Here is an 18,472-nt window from a genome sequence, read left to right on the forward strand (position 1 = left end):
AGCCTCCGATATCCGAGTCGGGAACCCACAGGAGAAGGGAAACGTGGGGAAGCCAAGCAGACGGCTAGATGGCAGGCTGTTTCCTAAAATGGCGGGAAAACTTGTTTTCGGTGAACCCGAGATATGAAATACCAATGTAGGAACTGCACTGTCCTGGTGATATAGAAGCATGAAGCGATGACAAGGGCCATTAGCTTCGGCATCTCCACATTCATGATGTCAATCTGGCTTTGAGAGCACTTTGAAGCTCTACCTAGGTATTTTGGAATGAAAGGGGTTTTTTTTCAGCCAATGAAGTTGGTGCTTGCGTACCATGGACAGACATCAACCTTATAATCAATAAACTCTCAACGCCAATGCGGCTCTTGTTCTCTACCGATGTACTACGGATCCTCCCGAGCTCCCTTTTAAACGGTAGCCCTGTTCCAATAGTCGGCTAAGAGCTTGCCTGATATGGATGTCAATATAGATGAGATATAGTTTGCGGAATCTCGAGGCCCAAAAATACTTTCGTGGATCTAAAGGCCCTCGTTCGTTCGTTCGTGAACGTTCTCTTATTTAATACACCATGTCGTCCATCCCCACTCACTCCTTATGATACAAAGCACTTGTTATAGACAAGTGTTACAGCTTCCCTTGTTTTCTTCGTTATCATGGTAGCCAACTAGGCCCCGGACCCCCAACACTATACAATGGCGGTACCCTAGTGGGGGTTACTATTGCCATTACTGTCTTGCAAATTGTCTTCGTCGCAGCGAGGTTCTATACTCGGTTTATGCAGCGGGCGAAGGTCGGGGTTGACGACTATCTGATCCTACTTGCCCTAGTACGCATCCCGTTCGGATATAATCTTAAGAATACAACCATGCTCACATCTCGCTATCTAGGTCGCAAGTAAAGCAAAATCAGTGATTTATCTTTACTATATGTGCCCCAGTGCTCAGCTTAAAGAATGACCAAGCTTACATATCATGAAGTGACCAAAGTCGGCATAGTTGGGTACCACTTCGACTAAGTTTCTCAGATGCCTAAGAAACTTGTCCTCATGAACAAGGTATTTGCCACTTCCTTGGGCCCTAGGCACGGGCTGCCGACAATACGCAGTGCTCCTTTACCCTCGAAGTCCTCGATTATCCCTTCAACCTCACCCCGGTCAAACTGGCTGTCTTACTATTCTATTTACGTATTTTTACATCCCGTAAGTTCCGGATCCTTGTCTACACAGTAGGATTACTGGCTCTTGCGGTGAGAATTGGCGTTCTTCTGGAGGTCTTCCTATAATGCCGACCATTGGCGTACGCATGGGATCGAGGTATCCCTGGCGGAAAATGCATTCATCCAGTCCCCGCTTATCAAAATCTTGTCCCATCAAATATCATCACCGGCCCATTGATCCTTGTGGTGCCCAATCTAACTGTGTGGAAGCTGCATGCACCTCTAGGACAGAGACTCGGCGTGACAGGTGTTTCCTTGTTGGGTGGAGTGTGAGTTATTCGAACCTTGTTGCGATCTGCGCGTGAAATGGATCCAGAGTACTGATGGGAGATTTCAGAGAAAATGTGGCTAACGTTGTGAAAATGACGATATATTTGTCCGAATCAGACTTCGCCATGGAGGATCCAACGTGTAAGAATCGATACCAGCATCTTGCTGAAATCAAGACTAATTTATATCAAACCAAAGTTCGTGGCCCAATTTGGTATTTTGATGATCCTCGAAGGGGACTGATCATCATCGCCGCTTGCATTATCAGTATTTGGCCTCTTTTTACTCAGGTCATGCCACGGCATTTTCACGCAAGATTCTCTCGGTGCAAGCCTCGCAGAAGTCAACATTGAGACTGATATTCGAGAGAGACAACCACAAAAGTTGGAAACCAGGAAGGTATTGCAGGTGTTCAAGAGGTTCGTCCGAGTAGCTTCCCCGTCCTTGCCGCCTTCCTCCTTGGCGAATTTGGAGGTTCAAAGATAGTCGATCCTTGCAGACGACGAGATCGGTAGCTCTCATCAGATGAACCCAACTAATCATAGATAAACGCACTCTGTGGCCATCAATATACGATGAATGAGCCACAAATGGATTGTGATACCACTCAATTGCTGGATGAAAAGGCGACGCCTAGAAAGCCCGAACAATATAGTCTAGCTTCTCGTAAATCGACATGTATCTACTACATATTACAACATTTAATGCATTTGAAGAAGCTATCCATATGCAGTAAGCATGGGGTGTCAAGTCTTTGTATTTGGATTTGGTCAATAGGTGTATCTGAAGCCAGACTTTGGGGTTCCGTTCGTTAGCAAGACCATACAATGGACCAACTATTGGTAAAGAAACACTCACCACACCCTCGAGAACTTTCCGACCCCGCTCTTGCTGCCGATTGGCAATGTAAAAGTAAATGGTGAATGCGCCAACGATCGCAATGAGAAGAATGTGGGAACTAGTAAAGTTGTCAGCCAGCAGCCCACGATTCAATAATCGTTTACACCTACCCAATTGACACCCAGACTGCGGTCAGATATTGCGGGGCTTCTTGCTGGCGGACAAGATAGCTGCCTGCCACACCTCCAAGTCCATTACATGCAGTGATCGCCGCCGCAGTGACCACTCGCTTCCACTGGCCCACGACATTGTTGGCCTGGAAAGCATTGAGGGCAGCCCAATTCGAGATATAAGCCCCGGTTGCCAAGAAGGTCCCGATGTATCGCACGGACACCAGGTTAGATGCGGGCAGGCCGAACATCAGGAACCCAGCTATGAGGACAAGGGCGTTGAAGACGATCAACGGCCCACGAACGCGGTAGAAATCCCCGATGAGTGATGTGAGAATAACTGGGATTACAGCATAATAGTAGGGCTGGTGAAGGGTCAGAAAAAGCAGCATTATGTACTCTGGATTAACTTACCGGTGTGGAGAGCAGAATGGATTTATTTGGGCTGAAACCCATACCAGATTGTAGGATGATGGGTAGAAAGTACGATAAGGCAGTGGAAATGAGATTGAGCAAGAAGAACATGACCGCAAAGCCGTAAATCTTCGGATCCTTGAAGTTAGCAAGAAGAGTGTGCCAGGAAAATGGTTCCGGGATAACATCAGCTCGATCATCCTGGATTCTGCGCGCTGCGACTCGTGCTTCCTGATCTGAAAGAAACCAAAAGCTGCGCTGGGAGTTCTCAGGGAAGTCAATCATCCACCAGTAGGTCACGAACCCCAGAATGCAAGTAATAAGACCCTGAACAATATACATCCAGCGCCAGCCCGCCAGCCCGGCTACGCCGTGCAAGTGATTGAGACCAAAATTGACAATATTGCCAGTCGCCAAAATCACAACTTCCCCGGACTGCAAGAATGCAAATCGGAGCTGCTGTTCTCGTCGCGGATACCAGGCGCTAACCAGATAGGTCAGACCAGGGTAAATACCGGACATGGAAATACCGAGTAGCACACGCAGGATAATCATCTGCTGCCAGTTGTGAACAAAAGCAGTACACAGTGTCAACAGCCCAAATGCGAATGTGATTGTTGAAAACCAAATGCGTGGACCGATAATGCGAACTGCCACGGTGCACGGCAACTGGAAGACCACACTAGCGATTGTGAAAATAAAGATGGAGACGGAGTATCGGTTGCCTTGGTTCAAATCAAGATCCTCAAGCATAGTCGTCACCGAGGCTGAAGATAAAATGCCCGAATCTAGCAGATTGAGACTGCATAAAAGCCCGCCGATGCTGCAGAGACGGAGATCGACTTTCCATCGTACCCGCTTCTCTAGAGCGGCCCATTCATCTCCGCGCTCTGGAATAAGCACGTTTTGACCATCTTCAAGAGGTGTCCGATCGAACATCATATCTTCCGGCTGTACATTGGCAGTTTCTGACTTTGGCTCCGGTGTATGCGATTCTCGGGCCGTTGTCAAAGTGAATTGGCCCTTCTCTGGGTCGCCCATTTTGATTGTAACAATCAGACTAATTTCCAATTTCTATCAGATTTGTAACAAGTTGAGTTGAGGAGGCAATGTTCCGTTTGATTTTCCCAGGATAAGAACGTGATGGAAGCCGGCCGAGTAATACGCGTCTTAGCGTCTACGGGTGCATGTGGGATCTCGGATTATCAATCCAGAGAACTCTGGGCCAATTTTTGGGGGAAGGGGATTATAGAGTCGAGATCAGAGTCGGCGATCAATGTTAATTCTTCAGACCCGACACAAAAATGCGTGATTGGGCAAATCTCAGTTTTGCCCTCTGCCCGAAATATCTTAACCCCCTCCATCCCATATATATAACAGACACCACGTATATTACGTGCAGAAAACGTGCATACACCGGAGCTTTAACTCATAATTGAAGAACTCCGGTGTACGATAATTTTTACCAAGCAGTTCAGAGCATTTCCCGCTGGATCTGCCCATGAATGAAATAATCTTGTCTCTTCAGTTAAACTTGCTTATAGAAGAAAATATCCGACTTCGCCAACTCATTGCTTTCGACCACAATACTACCACTGAGACCAGTGAGGGCTCATAGCAGGATGTAATTGAAAACTCAGAAAGGCCTAGACTCTATGGGCCGAAACCGTTTTATCAAAACTCCGAGGGCCCAGGTTGGAAGGCCCCGGGTCAACAACTCGGAAGCCCCCCCGAAATCGCACAGATACCCGAGAGGAAATAAATTGAAAGTATGACAAAAGAGAGGAATACGGTAAAGATATAAATGTATAACGCGAGGAAGAAGATGTATAATGTGAGGAAGAATATGGAGGATATAAGCAATAACAAAGGAGTCTCGAAGGCAAGTATATAAGTCTCAAAGTAGAGCGCGAATAGCTTCAAGGTGTCTACGAAGATATCAAGACCTGGTGTGCGTGGCTTCAAAAAGCCGTATGGATATTTGGGTGAATAAAATGGACGCCTCAAAGCTCGGGGGTTTGGACTGGAATGACCTAGAGGCCGTGGAGAAGGAATTCGATATCGTCGATTGAAAAGGCTCTGACACTGTATTCGTGTCGAAGGGAGAGGGTAAGAGAATACTGAGCGACATTGTACTCATGTCAGTTCCGCCTCCAATCTTGACCTTGAAAGTACTCCGTACTCCATACAGACTAAATACTCGGGGGGTAGGTAGCTTGGCACACCATCAGCCCCCACGCACAGACGGCGTCAGAAAGAAAAACCAGTCAGCTAGATGGACATCATCCCAGGTCTCACTCACTGTGACCCGTGGCTGCGAAAGCTTGCCCTTTGTGGGAACTTATATTACACACGCGAAGAATTTGATAGGCTACTTATAATTGTGATGGCGAGTCGAAGCTGTGGGACATGCAGGGGTATGTTCAACGTCAGAAAATTTACCAGTTTCCGCCTCACTAGGTGAACTTACATGGAGACTTACTGACATTTGCACGCAGATCGCCGGATTCACTGTGACCGGACTGTCCCAAGGTGCTCGCAGTGTGTCCAGTCTAATCGCGCCTGCAAAGGCTACGGCCTCCGGCTGTCGTGGCCAAAAGTCAATGATAAGCGACGTGCTATGGTGACACGCTCATTTATACAACAGAGGCGCGTGGGTCCTCATTGTTCCAATGCGCATCTGATTAATATATCCACCTGGGACATTGAGATGCACCGCTATCTCTTAGGTCTAGTATCAAGTGGTAATGTCTTCCACCATGGGTTATTTCTACGGTTGGTGGAAGCACAGGAATGCTTATGATCTGTAGAGTACCACCGACTGACACTACGATCACCAATGCCATTCAATCCATTCAAATTAGATGTCGCGGAAAATTGTCTATTTCAATACTGTGTGTCAAACACCACCCATTGATCTGTCTCGAATATGTCATGAACCTGACTGGTATTGCAGTTCAATCCACTGCATCCTGCTCTTTAACAACCTTTGGCCATGACCCGACTGATGTGGGGAACATGCTTATCCGCATGGCTCTCGTCAATAATGCCCCATCCACCGCTGCAGTGCTGCGATCTTTGCTCGCGTTGTCTTCACTGCACCGTTCTGGACTACAATCACAGGTCGCTGAGCTCAAGATTGCTGCCTTGAAAGCGCTAGGCGTAGCATCGAATGGCGAGATCGGTATCATGGAAACAATGCAGCATGTTGCTGCGGGGATGCTTTTATGCTCCTATGAGGTTTGTATCTTGAGATTCTACCCCTTGGTGACAAGCTTGCTCTATATTAATGCGGTCCTCAACCCAGATCTACCAGGCATCATGTACCTCTGGTCAATGGCGGTCGTACATCATCGGCGTCAAAAGTGTCATCAAAGCCTCATCTCTTGACATATACAAAAGGGACACCGACTTCAATGCGTTGCTTGACTGGGTATACTACCATGATGTATTATCCCGTTTCAGTATCACACACTGGCAACCGCCGGTAATCGACAGATTCCTCGTACATTTAGACGAGTCGGTAGACATACCATCGCCGCCGATGAATACCAATCCCTGTATTGAGGTTAGTATAGTCTTTTCTCGTTTCACCAAAGGGGGGTTGCTAACTAAATTTGGCCAGATCACACACTCAGCCCAATCCCCCTTTACCAAGATTCTAAAGTCTTTGACGGAGGTCTGCAATCTAGTCGCAACAAAGCCGTCGCACGTGTCTTCATCCAAAGACAAAGACGCAGATGACTTGAAGAGCTACCTGAAAATCCTCACATGGAGGATCCGGTCCATCCCGCGCTTGGACACAATAACCAACGAGAATCCGAGCATGGCGACTCTTGTCGAACTCTTCCAACTGGCTACTCTCATATACCTTAACCGAGCATTTGGAAGCATTCTAGAACCAGCTACCGAAACTCAACAAAGGCTTGAACGAGCTTTCAGTATTTTCTCCCAGCTCAGTTCTTGTGAACGTCAGTATCCGCTGTTCATTTTGGGCTGCGAAGCGCGGACCGATCGGGAACGATGTATAGTCCTGGATTTAATTTCTAGGACAGAGAAGAGGGATTCATCCCGCTCCCTATTTCTGACCAAGAAGCTGATACAAGCCATTTGGGCTCAAGATGATCTCTCCCATGACGAGCTTGACTATACTACAAAGCTTAGTGCTATATTGAGTTGTTGCACTATTTTGCCTACTTTTGTCTAACCGGACCAAAGTTCAATTGGTTATTTTCGCTGAGGTCTCGGACTGATGATTTTAGAGCTTGTATCTGGGGTCCAGTAGCAATGTTTTGGAGATTCTTGAATATAGGTGACGGCTTATAGCACAATGGATTGTACCCCCTCAGATTAATAGGAGTCAATTATAGCGGACAAAATCCATTGCTCCCCTGCATGTATTTAGTTTCGTTGACGATGAATGGTCTGTCGCACTCTACATATCTGTACTCTTAAGAAGGTTGGAAATCTACTCCCTTCTACGAAAAAGACCAGGGATAACATTTCAATTATGGATTTAGCTATGGGCCTATAGAGAAGTAATTCTCTGGTTCAAGGGGTTTCTACAGCCACTGTTGGTTGCCAAAATGCGACACGAAGGAACCGCCATCGCCGCCCTCGACGCTTGCCCTTTCCATCACCGAGATAACGTCTTTTACCGCAGCCTCCGGTGGGCTGGGGCCTTTGAAGTCGGGTGCATACCGGGCGAATGCACCCAGCATTCCTGCCAAGCCCTTCTTCTGCTCTTCAGTTGCTATAAAAACATCAGACTGCTGTGTCAAACGAAGAATCTAGAAAGATATCAGACATACCGTCGTCGAAGTGACCCGTATCAACCATTCCGGGACAAATGCTCATGAAAAGGACGCCATCCTTGGCATACTGCGCGCTGAATTTGGCGACGGCCGCGTTCAGAGCCGCCTTACTGATGGAATAGAGAGGGGCGACATCAATCCCCAAGACAGAGATGGCATCAAGGGAGGCATGACCACTGGAAATGGCAATAATCTTTTTGGCCTCTCCCTTCAGAATCAAGGGCATGAACAAGTTGAACAAGTGAATATTACTGGTAACGTTGATTTTGATGCACGCGTTGAGACTCTCCTCCAGGGCTTCGGGCTGTTGGCCACTTTTCGATTGATACCGCGACGTCAGTGGCTGCAGCATTCTAAACTGATGGTTGAAGACAGGTCCACTTACAGAACCCCGATCGGATCGTACGCATCAAATTTAGATACCAGCCCAGCGTTGGCGATGAGATAATCAAGCCCGCCGCCAGTGATCGTTGCAGTCTCTGCCGCCACAGCCTAAAAGGAGGTGTCAATATAGAATTTCTCTGTTATTTGAGAACCCCAACCTTCAAAGCAGTATAATCGGTGATGTCGGCCTGCACAATGTGGATGTTGGTGCGCTCCGGCAAATCTTCCTTCGCCTTCTCCTGAGTGGCAGACTTGTTGCGAACGATCCCGATGACAGTATTGTTCGAATCGTTGGACAGCTGGCGAAGTAACTCCCACTATTTTGGTTGATCAAGGTTAGGCTTCATCTGGTTTCTTAGAAACGAAACTCACTCCAATACCCCTGGAGGCCCCAGTAATAGCGTAGGACGGCATATTTAACAAAGTGAAGAGGGAAAGTTAATGTGTTGTAATCTTACTACCACGGTAGAAAGTAGAGAAAGCTTGTAAAAGTTGATGATGAATTGTGCTCTAGCAAAATGAGAGGTGGGCATACTTATAGGATTTCCTCTATTAGGTCGAAATCCATGGACATGACTATTATACTGCTGATTGGAAATCAATGATGATGATGTTGTTACTGCTTCCCTAGCTCTTCGCGAATAGTTGACACTTTTTCAGCTGCCGCGCCGGTTTGCAGGTGGAGAACGGTTAGCGCCTTTTTAACACGAGAGAATGGTGGTGGTGGAGATTACATAGCCACATATCTCCGTCAGCTTGTTGCTCAAACAAGATTTTGTGCATAGATGTATGTCTTCATGGGGTTCAACTTGGATTGTGACAGTAGGTGGAAGTGTGGTCGAACTCTCCGTGATCTCCGTATAGTTCGATGTAGATCACATGGGTGGATATGAAGGCAGATTTAGATATCAAGGAAGTATATAGCCTCTTGTATACGGCTTGTTAAGTTTCTTATAGTACCTAGCGTATTCATGATATCAAAAGTAAGGCTAGTTTGAATATTCTTGCCTAGTCTAGGGGGCTCATACTTCCGTCCCCGGGTTTACCCAAATATTTGATGATTGACCCCTCGAGATCCCGGCAGGCTTGTCCACATTGTCAGTGGGGAAATTTTCAGAGCAGTTCGCTAGGCCGTGTCGTTGGTATTGGTTCTGCTGCTCAGAGTTTGAAGGACTTCATTAAAGGACTCGGCTCCTCTCAGATCGCGTACGGTCTTTGAACTTGGTCTGTACCATTGGCTCTTTTTTGGAGAGTGATACTGCAGCTTGACTCCGATTCAGTTCATCGTGAGCCAGTGCATACGTAGCAGTGACATTCATGCGGGCTGTCAATTTATCTTGAGCTGTTCCCCCTGAGTGCCGGCGGATTCTTGCCGTGCCCTATATTCTTGTAATCTTCCAAGAACACTGGCCCCATTCCATGATTCTTCATCTCCTTCATTCATCTTCTTTGGCATTCCTACTTGCTCTAAAGCAAATGATGCCGCGACAGCTCCATAACAAGCCGCTTGGATTATATCACCTCCCGTTTGGAGGTACCCAATAGAGTAGCCTCCCAGAAATGCGTTTCCGGCTCCAGTCGGATCAACCACTTTGGTAGCCTGCTCTACCCCAGTCCCTGCTATGTGAAATGGAGGTAGCCATCTGGAAATGAGGTCACTTGATCGAACAAAGCAGCCATTTTCACCAGCTCGAATTATCACCGTACCCCTTCCTTCCGGGCCGACTCCGTTGGCTAGGATTTTCGAAGCCAACCTTTCAATCTCACTTCTATCAGAGGTAGCCAGGGAATCTTCAAACAAAGCAGCCAGCTCTAAGTGGTTTGGACTGAACACATCGACTAGAGCTGCAACCGCTAGACAGTCTTCCAGATTCTCTGACTTGCATGAAAGGGGGGCCGGTTCCCAGATAATCAGTGGACGATGTTTTATTCCCACCTGATCTCGAAGAGCTAGCATGTTTCGAACGCGCGTTCTCATATCTTGGGGGCTAGCAAGATAATGATAGACTTTCGAAGTAAGCAAGGCCGGGCCCAGCAACTCGCTATCTTGAATTGCAAGAATCGGCGTGGTGTACTTGAATTTCTTCGCTAGAAGTTAAATTGAAGTTAGCGTATGTTTAATTGTTGTATTTGCTGATTTATTAGGCATGAATTTCGGGTTAAGGATCATCGGCAAGTGAATTCAAACGGGAATAGTAAGGGCGACAGAAGAATGGTAAATGGAAAGGGTTTTCGCACGTCCGAATGTGGTATCTTGATACTTCAGTAAGCCGCGAGTCGAGGGCTGGTCTGGTTCTTTTGTTATCACCAGATTTGTATCCCAGCTATGCAAGAGTTCTGCAATAGGATCCGGAAAGTCATTTCCAACATGAATCGGCCAGGCCAAAGAGCGGCTCTGTGGAGAGGGCAGAAACAACCGAGCACCTAGAGTAGCTGGAAAAACACGTCAATCGGATCTCTGGTAGTTTGAATCGGAATATTGCAGACAAAACCAACCGTAAGCTCCGGACCCACCCAGTACATTAGTTAAAGGTTTCTGGTTAGGGAAGCGAATTTCGTCAAGCACCACCAAGCCAAAGCTCACGAATGAGACATCCTTGTTGTTCATGGGGATTCTATGGTCCTACCGAGCCCCCAACTTTCTCAAGAAGGAATTGAGCTAAAGTCTTTCTGGGCTCAAATCATATATTTCTACTTGAATGATCTGGAAATATTGAAGATGAAGGGGCATGAAGACGGTGAACTTTCCAACCTTGGAACTTTCCAAGGTTCTTCAGTTGGCTTATTCAGCCAAATTATTGAGCCCGGTAGCGAATCATATCACTCAGATTATGTAGTCTTGTATCAATCTGATGTCTCTTGAACTACAGAACCAGTAAAAATCGGTTGAAATAAGTATTGGCAGTTCTTACCGACAGGCCCCGCGAAGGAGCTATTCCCTTGTGTCGGCACCATTGATTGCGATGTGTAAGCACTGGATATCGTGAATAAGCGGTCCATCGATCACGGTCTAGGTATACTCCATACATCTCTCAGCATTAGGTGGCACGTGAAGGCTAGGAATCCAGTTACTTCTGCTTACGAAACTCACTATAGCAGCAATTACTTTTGAGGGTCTTGGCTCGGGGCGTTATTTGGGCAATATAACGTGCAGTCATTGTATCATAACTTGATCAGGTATGATCAGATTTTAAAAAGGAGAAAATCGAATGGCACTATACCCAACTGGGCGGCCTTGGTGCGATTAGAACTCGGATTCTTCGAAACATATCGAGGTTTACCAAACAGAGAAGAGCGAGAAAATCTATAGAAAATGACCTCAAGAAGAAATGGCTAAGAAGGCTACCACATGACCACCAAAATTACATCACGAGGCCACATACGGAGCCCTTAGTAGTAGTACTCCGTAATGTTGTTTATTATCCTGTTTCTCCGCTTCCTCTTTGCTATCAGATAACAACGCACTAGGTAAGTACGCCGAGTTCGCTCAGGTGGTCACTCGCCGTTAGTGTCAATTCGGCGACTTACTAGTGGATACTGGTCGACTTTGTATGTACATATTGTGGTGATCCGTACTCCGTACTCCGTACCCCCGAACCGAATTTCAAACTGGCCGGCTGATCCTGCTCCGATCGCGCTGACGGCTTAGAACATACTCCGTACTCCGTACTTACATCTGCCCAGGTGGCATGCGGAATGTGGAACCTTGGAATGTGGGACTTCAAAGGAACATTTGAAAGTCGGCGAGTTTATTTCAGATGTTCTCCTTGGCAAATATCCGAAAGAGCCAATAAGATCGAAATTAGAGCCTCTGCAGCCAGTGCAAGGATCTGAGATACAAAGAGTAGATAACAGAATATGAAACTATGCCGAAAAGTAGAAATTTAAGACCTCTCCATGTGCGGGTATAAAAGGCCGACAGTACCATGGACGGGGTAAGCTTTACGGCCCGGTGATTGCTCTGTTTGTTGCCCCACGTTCGGTCGAATGGAGCCCGGGGAGCTTGCAAAACACCGTCTTTGAACACCCTCCCCCCCATTTCCACTTTCTCTCTTTCTCTCTCCGCATTTCATACTCTCATATCTATAGCAATCATGGTCGAACTCATCAATCCACCCGAAACTCGCGAATTACTCCCTCCCCTCCTCGCATGCCTCCCACTAGCCTTTGTCTCGCCCCGCGCACCCCCAGCTCTATTGCCACTTCTTTCCCCTATTTTGCGCCAACGAGTCGGGGTTCTCAGTTCACTATCCACATCTTCCACTGAGTCATGGCTGCAGCTACTGTGTTGGGACGCTGCGAAAGCAGAGCGTCTACAGAGATTAATTGACGGCGCCACATTTGAACCACACCCCGTATCGGGCGAAATCGAGCTTCCAGATGAACTTCCGGTGACATACAAACGAATTGACGACGAGACCCTCAAAGCACAAGTTCCACTCAACGACTACAGCTTGACGGTGGTCTATTTGTGGTGCCCGACAGACGAGGAGGGAGGTGGTCGTGGCTGGCGGGTTGCGGAGCTTTTGCCACGGGAGGGACCTGCCGAGGATGAAAAGACCTGGACTTCTTCCATTGGGGAGGCGAACGTTCAGGCAAAGGACAAGCTACTGGCCGATACATTAAAAGTCGCCGAAGAGGAGAAAGCACAGGATAACATGGAGAACGACGATGACGATGACTACTGGGCTCAGTATGACTCCACACCCGGAGCCAAGACCCCCGCGCCACGCGCCGATTCATCAAAGCCAGGTCCATCTGGCCTATCTGAGCAGTCGTATTTCTCGCAGTATGGTGACGTGCAGCCCGCCATGGATAATCATGATCCTACAGAGGAGCAACCGGAGGTTGGTCCGTCATCACTCAATGGAAATTTGCTGGCCAATCTCTTGCGACGACAGGTGAACGGAGTCAATCAAGAAGAGCCTCGCACCAATGGATACCCCTCAGACCATATGCCTAGTGATAAGGCCGCTCAAGATTTGAACCACCCACGGCCAGCCTCTGCATCTTCCGGTAGCTCTGATGCCATCGCCAAATTGGAACAGGAGGCAGCAAGCCAGTCCACCTACGAGGTGGGGGTGAAGCAGCATATTGGTACGAGCATCAAGAGTTTGTTCCGCTTAGCCAAGGCCACTGGAATGCCCCGGGCAGAATTCCAGGCACTGGTCTCGGTGGAATTGGAGCTTTTGAATGTTTCAGACGACGATTAAGGCCCTAAGATACTTAAGTGATACCCATGAACCGTACTATACTATTTGCTCGAGATTTCGGTTTCATATTTTGCGTGGCCAATCTGTTTTGCATATGTTGACAGCATTATTGGGAGTGAATGGATTGGGCATTTATTCTTTTTCTACGTCGAGCATATAACCAACCAAACCACAATAAAACACTACTACATCTCATTTGCGCTATAACGTCCTCCGTATAATGTGAGGCTGTGAAGGATATGCACGGCTGACGCCATCTCGCACAGAATTCCCGATAAGGCATAGCGCAGCCCCAACCTAACCATGGAACATGCTGTCCTGGTGTGGCTAAGTCGAGGCTTATCTTTATACACCTGCACGTACGGAGTACTCCGTACAATATATCATTCTGACCAATCCAAGCAATCTCTAGACTTTTAAGGCTGAGCTCACTCCACCCCACTTTCAGGATAAAAAGGACATAGGTCCCCGTAAGACGGTCGCAAGAATCAGCTTATTTTCTTTCACTATGGCCGATGAAAAGAAACAGAATCCCTTCGAGAACATGGGACGTTCGTATGAGGGAGAGGCAGCAGATCAGCCTCCAGCATATACAGCTCCAGGTCCCTCAACACAACCAAGCCAATCACCACCATTACAAGAAACCCCTTCTCAAACAAACCACAAACCAATCGCAATTCCAGCAATCATGCCTTCCTCTGATTCTCCTTTCATCCGCGCATATCCACCCGCCCTAAAAAATCACCAACTCCCCAAGGAATCTTTCCTCGCCTTTTTAGATCAGCTGAACAAAGACATAGCCGCTAGTCCGCCCCTCCAAGTCCTGGATGCAACAGGCGGCATCTTGAGCTCCGTCCCGATCCTATTCCCGTTGCACTGGATTGGGTCCGCTGTCAGTGGACTTGCAAACTTGGGAAGTCAAGGCATGTCCAAAAGCCGGACAGACTCATCCATCAAAAAAGCTAATAAGGACATATTCGGTCCACGTGGCTTAAGAGTTGAAATTGCGAAGCTGGATGCGCTGGCACATGTTGCAAAGCTACCTATATTGGATTCTCAGGGCAAGGTCAATCGACAGGCGCCTTTGTTTTTACAACTACAGAATGAGGCGTCCATGGCCAACGCTGAGGCCGACGAAAGGCAGCAACAGGAGCTTAATTTGCAGCAGAGGATCAGGACTTTACAGCCCTGGATTGCTGAGCTTGAATTTGAGATCTTGCCTTGGTCTTCTAAGTCCAAGTTGACGCGGTTCAATGCGTCGTTGAAGAAGTATAATAACGAGCCGAGGGATCAGGAGAGGAGAGGCTTGGGTAGACGAGGGGAGGTTCTCATTCAAGAGAGTGTGCAGGAAGAAGCCTCTTTTAGGAAGGCATTGTGGCTTGTTGTTCAGGAGGTTGAGACAGACGAAAGGCGATAAATTGTGAATCTATATATTTGCATCCTGGCACCATCTAGACCAGACTTGGGTGACCTTGACAAGGGCCAACTACGGCGATTCTTTGTCCACTGCAAAGTAGCAAATCTCCATACGAGTAATTTCAATGCGAATATACCCAAACTTTAGGTGAAAATACTTGTCCAATAAAATCGACGAAAATGTGGTCAAAGGAGAGATCACATCAGTGTTCAAAAGGCATTGCATGAATCAATGTCCACGAAAGGAATGATAGGACGCCACATGGGTAGACTAATATGAAAATGGAGGTTCAATTTCTTTGAGTACTCGGTACTTGACTTGATGGTTTGATATCGTCGATGTTAAGTTAGGAATTGTTTTGTGGATTTGTATACGTAGATCCGCCGGGGCCACCGCCCTGCCGGAAACTAAGAAGACACGCAACGTTCTACTACACGTCCCCCTCCACATCTCCTTTCCTTTCTCATATTTTTCTTGGCCTCAATTGTTGGGTGCCATGCTTATTTGGTGATTCTGGTAAGTTATTTATCTACATTAGGGACGATTTCTGTTTTGTTGATCTTTACTAACACACTTCGGAAGTCTATTTGATTATAGGTAGTTTCTCGGTCGCTCTCTAAATTTCATATCTTCAACATGTCGTCCCCTTCGCCCTCTCTGCGGAAGAGAGGCGGAAAGAAGGATGTTTACACCGCGTTGCCCTCCGACGATGGCTCGACTCCCGTGTCGGTGCCGGTCAAACAGAAGTCGGAATGGGACTATTGGCTGGCCATAGTGATTCTCACCCTCCTGGCTTTTGCGACACGTTTCTACCGCATCGATTACCCTAATGAGGTTGTATTCGATGAGGTTCATTTCGGCAAGGTATGAGGTCCAATGTCTCTTGTGGCAGCGCATTCTGCGAAAAAGGGGGCTCTTTGACTAACATTGATGTTATCTGGCTAGTTCGCTTCTTACTACCTTCAACGTACCTATTTCTTCGATGTGCACCCGCCGTTTGGAAAGCTATTGTTTGCCCTCGTAGGCTGGCTTGTGGGCTTTGATGGAGGCTTCCTGTTCGAGAATATCGGCGACTCTTACATCGACAACAATGTTCCCTACCTCGCCCTCCGTGCCCTTCCCGCTACACTTGGTGCCTTGACCATTCCCGTGGTGTTCCTTATCATGTGGGAGTCTGGCTACTCTTTGCCAGCCTGTGTGCTGGCTGCCGGTCTTATGGTGTTTGACAACGCCCATGTGGGTGAGGACCGTCTGATCCTTTTGGACGCAACCCTCGTGCTGTCAATGGCACTCAGTATTCTGTGCTACGTCCGTTTCTACAAGTTGCGTCACCAACCGTTCACCCGGAAGTGGTGGAAATGGCTTCTCTTGACTGGCTTCTGCATGAGCTGTGTCATCTCTACCAAATACGTCGGTTTCTTCACTTTCGTGACCATTGGTGCGGCAGTGCTCATTGACTTGTGGAACCTCTTGGATATCAACCGCGAGCAGGGAGCGCTGAGCATGGTCAACTGGGGCAAGCACTTTGTGGCTCGCGCTGTTGGATTGGTCGTTATCCCCTTCATGTTCTACCTGTTCTGGTTCCAGGTCCACTTCGCTATTCTCAATCGGTCTGGCCCCGGTGACGATTTCATGACCCCTGAGTTCCAAGAGACTCTTAGTGACAACCAGATGACCGCTCAGTCTGTGGGAATTCAATACTTCGACACCATTACCATGCGCCACAAGGACACCAAGGTCTTCCTCCACAGCCACTGGGATAAATACCCCCTGCGTTATGACGATGGTCGTATTTCCAGCCAGGGCCAGCAGGTCACTGGTTATCCCCACAACGACACCAACAATCAGTGGCAGATCCTCCCGGCCCAGCCTCTGGTTGATGCATCTGAGCCAAGAAGCGTACGCAACGGCGACGTTATCCAGCTCCGCCATCTTGGAACCGATAGCTATCTCCTGACTCACGATGTTGCGTCTCCCTTCTTCCCCACCAACCAAGAGTTCACCACGGTCTCTCAAGAACTGGCTGATGGCGAGCGCCACAACGACACTTTGTTCGAGCTCAAGATCGAGTCGGGCAAGCCTGCTCAGGAGTTCCGCACTCTTTCCAGCCTGTTCAAGTTGGTTCATGTCCCAACCCGGGTCGCTTTGTGGACACACACAACCCCGCTGCCAGAGTGGGGTTATAAGCAGGCCGAAATCAATGGTAACAAGAATATCCTCCAGTCCAGCAACGCCTGGTACGTTGAGAACATCGAGAACCTGGAGGAGGATAGTGCTCGTCTTGTCAAGGAGGAGCGTAAGGTCAAGACGCTGCCCTTCCTGCGCAAGTATTTCGAGCTGCAGGGTGCCATGTTCCACCACAACAACGCTCTGACCAGTAGCCACCCCTATGCCACCGAGCCCTTCCAGTGGCCGTTCCTGTTGCGAGGTGTGAGCTTCTGGACTAAGAACGATACACGTGAGCAGATTTACTTCTTGGGTAACCCTATTGGATGGTGGATTGCCAGCAGTCTTCTGGCCGTATTTGCTGGTATTGTTGGTGCTGACCAGCTCTCGCTTCGCCGTGGTGTTGACGCATTGGAAGAAAGTAAGTTGAAAAACCAGACACCCCACTCTTATCCCGTTTTATTCCGGTAATTAACACACGTCCATCAGTTTGGGGCCCCGGTACGCGATCGCGTCTGTACAACAGCACCGGCTTCTTGTTCCTATGCTGGGCTGCGCACTACTTCCCCTTCTGGCTGATGGGTCGCCAGCGCTTCCTGCATCACTACCTGCCCTCGCACCTGGCTTCCACCATGGTGTGTGGTGCCCTGATTGAATTCATTTTCAACCTGCAGCCGCTCGACCCCCGCACTGCACTTCCCCCTGTAGATGACCCCTCAGGCAAGTCCAAGGCACGGTCGGTCAGCAGCCTGCGCCGGTTCATCACGGCTAATGAACGCATGGGTTGCAAGTCGCTCATTGCGGGCTGGATTGCCACACTTCTCATTCTGGCTGCCACCATTTGGGGCTTCATCTTCTATGCGCCCCTGACCTACGGTACTCCCGGCCTCGACGTGGCGGGTGTCACTGCGCGCAAGTGGCTGAACTACGATCTGCACTTTGCCAAATAAACTCCCGTTTGGCTTCCTTGGCTCAATCCGAGCGAACCGACCCATTTGTGACGATGGGCCGAACTGAAATTGCACAGTTGCAATTTTTGTAAGATAACTTATAATCCGTGATCAAAGCCGGGGGGAGAAGGTTTTTGTGCGATTGGAAACATGATGGAGTAATGATATCAGCGCTTGGTATCTTTTGAACTTATCGTGTATGTATGTGCGGTCATTTAAGTTCCTCTTTCTTCTCTATCCCGACGTAGTACATCTTCCGAACTTATCAGTCGAGTCCTGTGTCACTATTTGTTGTACAGGATAATTATCCGACCATCCAAGCTAGTCCCCGATACCTTCAAGCCTGTTGTATCTCAATTGGGGACAAAGATGAATGTCAGAAGTGGATGTCTACCTCGGTATAGAAAGAAAACCATGCAAGTTTGGGATGTCGATCGAGATCGACTTCACGTGATCTCCGATCGGCAGGATTTTCATGTGTTGAAGACTGAAGGGTACGGAGTATGTACTACTTATGTACCTATATACGGCGAACAGAGGACTTTGATGTTTCTCTTTCTATTATTATATGCATATGTCGTATGTCTAGACCCAACCTGCATTCCATTCCAATTTGCCT

General features: G+C 48.1%; 8 protein-coding genes across 8 annotated transcripts; 5 read left to right on the forward strand and 3 right to left on the reverse strand.

The window, feature by feature from the left end:
• Window positions 1-1,024: 1,024 nt before the first annotated feature.
• N7500_000756 (uncharacterized protein) lies at window positions 1,025-2,000 on the forward strand (the record flags this gene model as incomplete). The annotated part of the gene is made up of 5 exons (XM_056671902.1): window positions 1,025-1,054; window positions 1,105-1,245; window positions 1,426-1,484; window positions 1,532-1,810; window positions 1,853-2,000. The coding sequence occupies 5 exons, from the start codon at window positions 1,025-1,027 to the stop codon at window positions 1,998-2,000; spliced, it is 657 nt and encodes a 218-aa protein (XP_056537475.1).
• Window positions 2,001-2,255: 255 nt separating this feature from the next.
• N7500_000757 (putative MFS transporter) lies at window positions 2,256-3,950 on the reverse strand (the record flags this gene model as incomplete). The annotated part of the gene is made up of 4 exons (XM_056671903.1): window positions 2,256-2,279; window positions 2,344-2,443; window positions 2,496-2,860; window positions 2,910-3,950. The coding sequence occupies 4 exons, from the start codon at window positions 3,948-3,950 to the stop codon at window positions 2,256-2,258; spliced, it is 1,530 nt and encodes a 509-aa protein (XP_056537476.1).
• Window positions 3,951-5,748: 1,798 nt separating this feature from the next.
• N7500_000758 (uncharacterized protein) lies at window positions 5,749-7,116 on the forward strand (the record flags this gene model as incomplete). Its single annotated transcript, XM_056671904.1, has 4 exons — window positions 5,749-5,803; window positions 5,866-6,149; window positions 6,217-6,477; window positions 6,535-7,116. The coding sequence occupies 4 exons, from the start codon at window positions 5,749-5,751 to the stop codon at window positions 7,114-7,116; spliced, it is 1,182 nt and encodes a 393-aa protein (XP_056537477.1).
• Window positions 7,117-7,471: 355 nt separating this feature from the next.
• On the reverse strand, window positions 7,472-8,521 carry N7500_000759 (SDR family oxidoreductase; the record flags this gene model as incomplete). Its single annotated transcript, XM_056671905.1, has 5 exons — window positions 7,472-7,662; window positions 7,721-8,037; window positions 8,109-8,215; window positions 8,266-8,424; window positions 8,480-8,521. 5 exons carry the CDS (start codon window positions 8,519-8,521, stop codon window positions 7,472-7,474), a joined length of 816 nt encoding a protein of 271 aa, XP_056537478.1.
• A 913-nt stretch (window positions 8,522-9,434) lies between these two features.
• On the reverse strand, window positions 9,435-10,715 carry N7500_000760 (uncharacterized protein; the record flags this gene model as incomplete). Its single annotated transcript, XM_056671906.1, has 3 exons — window positions 9,435-10,195; window positions 10,346-10,540; window positions 10,604-10,715. 3 exons carry the CDS (start codon window positions 10,713-10,715, stop codon window positions 9,435-9,437), a joined length of 1,068 nt encoding a protein of 355 aa, XP_056537479.1.
• Window positions 10,716-12,201: 1,486 nt separating this feature from the next.
• Window positions 12,202-13,320, forward strand: N7500_000761 (uncharacterized protein; the record flags this gene model as incomplete). The annotated part of the gene is made up of 1 exon (XM_056671907.1): window positions 12,202-13,320. One exon carries the CDS (start codon window positions 12,202-12,204, stop codon window positions 13,318-13,320), a length of 1,119 nt encoding a protein of 372 aa, XP_056537480.1.
• A 508-nt stretch (window positions 13,321-13,828) lies between these two features.
• On the forward strand, window positions 13,829-14,737 carry N7500_000762 (uncharacterized protein; the record flags this gene model as incomplete). Its single annotated transcript, XM_056671908.1, has 1 exon — window positions 13,829-14,737. The coding sequence occupies one exon, from the start codon at window positions 13,829-13,831 to the stop codon at window positions 14,735-14,737; it is 909 nt and encodes a 302-aa protein (XP_056537481.1).
• A 636-nt stretch (window positions 14,738-15,373) lies between these two features.
• On the forward strand, window positions 15,374-17,853 carry pmt4 (dolichyl-phosphate-mannose-protein mannosyltransferase; the record flags this gene model as incomplete). Its single annotated transcript, XM_056671909.1, has 3 exons — window positions 15,374-15,601; window positions 15,683-17,324; window positions 17,393-17,853. The coding sequence occupies 3 exons, from the start codon at window positions 15,374-15,376 to the stop codon at window positions 17,851-17,853; spliced, it is 2,331 nt and encodes a 776-aa protein (XP_056537482.1).
• Window positions 17,854-18,472: the final 619 nt, after the last annotated feature.

Source organism: Penicillium coprophilum (assembly GCF_028826855.1).
Source record: "Penicillium coprophilum strain IBT 35676 chromosome Unknown utg000001l_segment0_segment0, whole genome shotgun sequence".
NCBI lineage: Eukaryota > Fungi > Ascomycota > Eurotiomycetes > Eurotiales > Aspergillaceae > Penicillium > Penicillium coprophilum.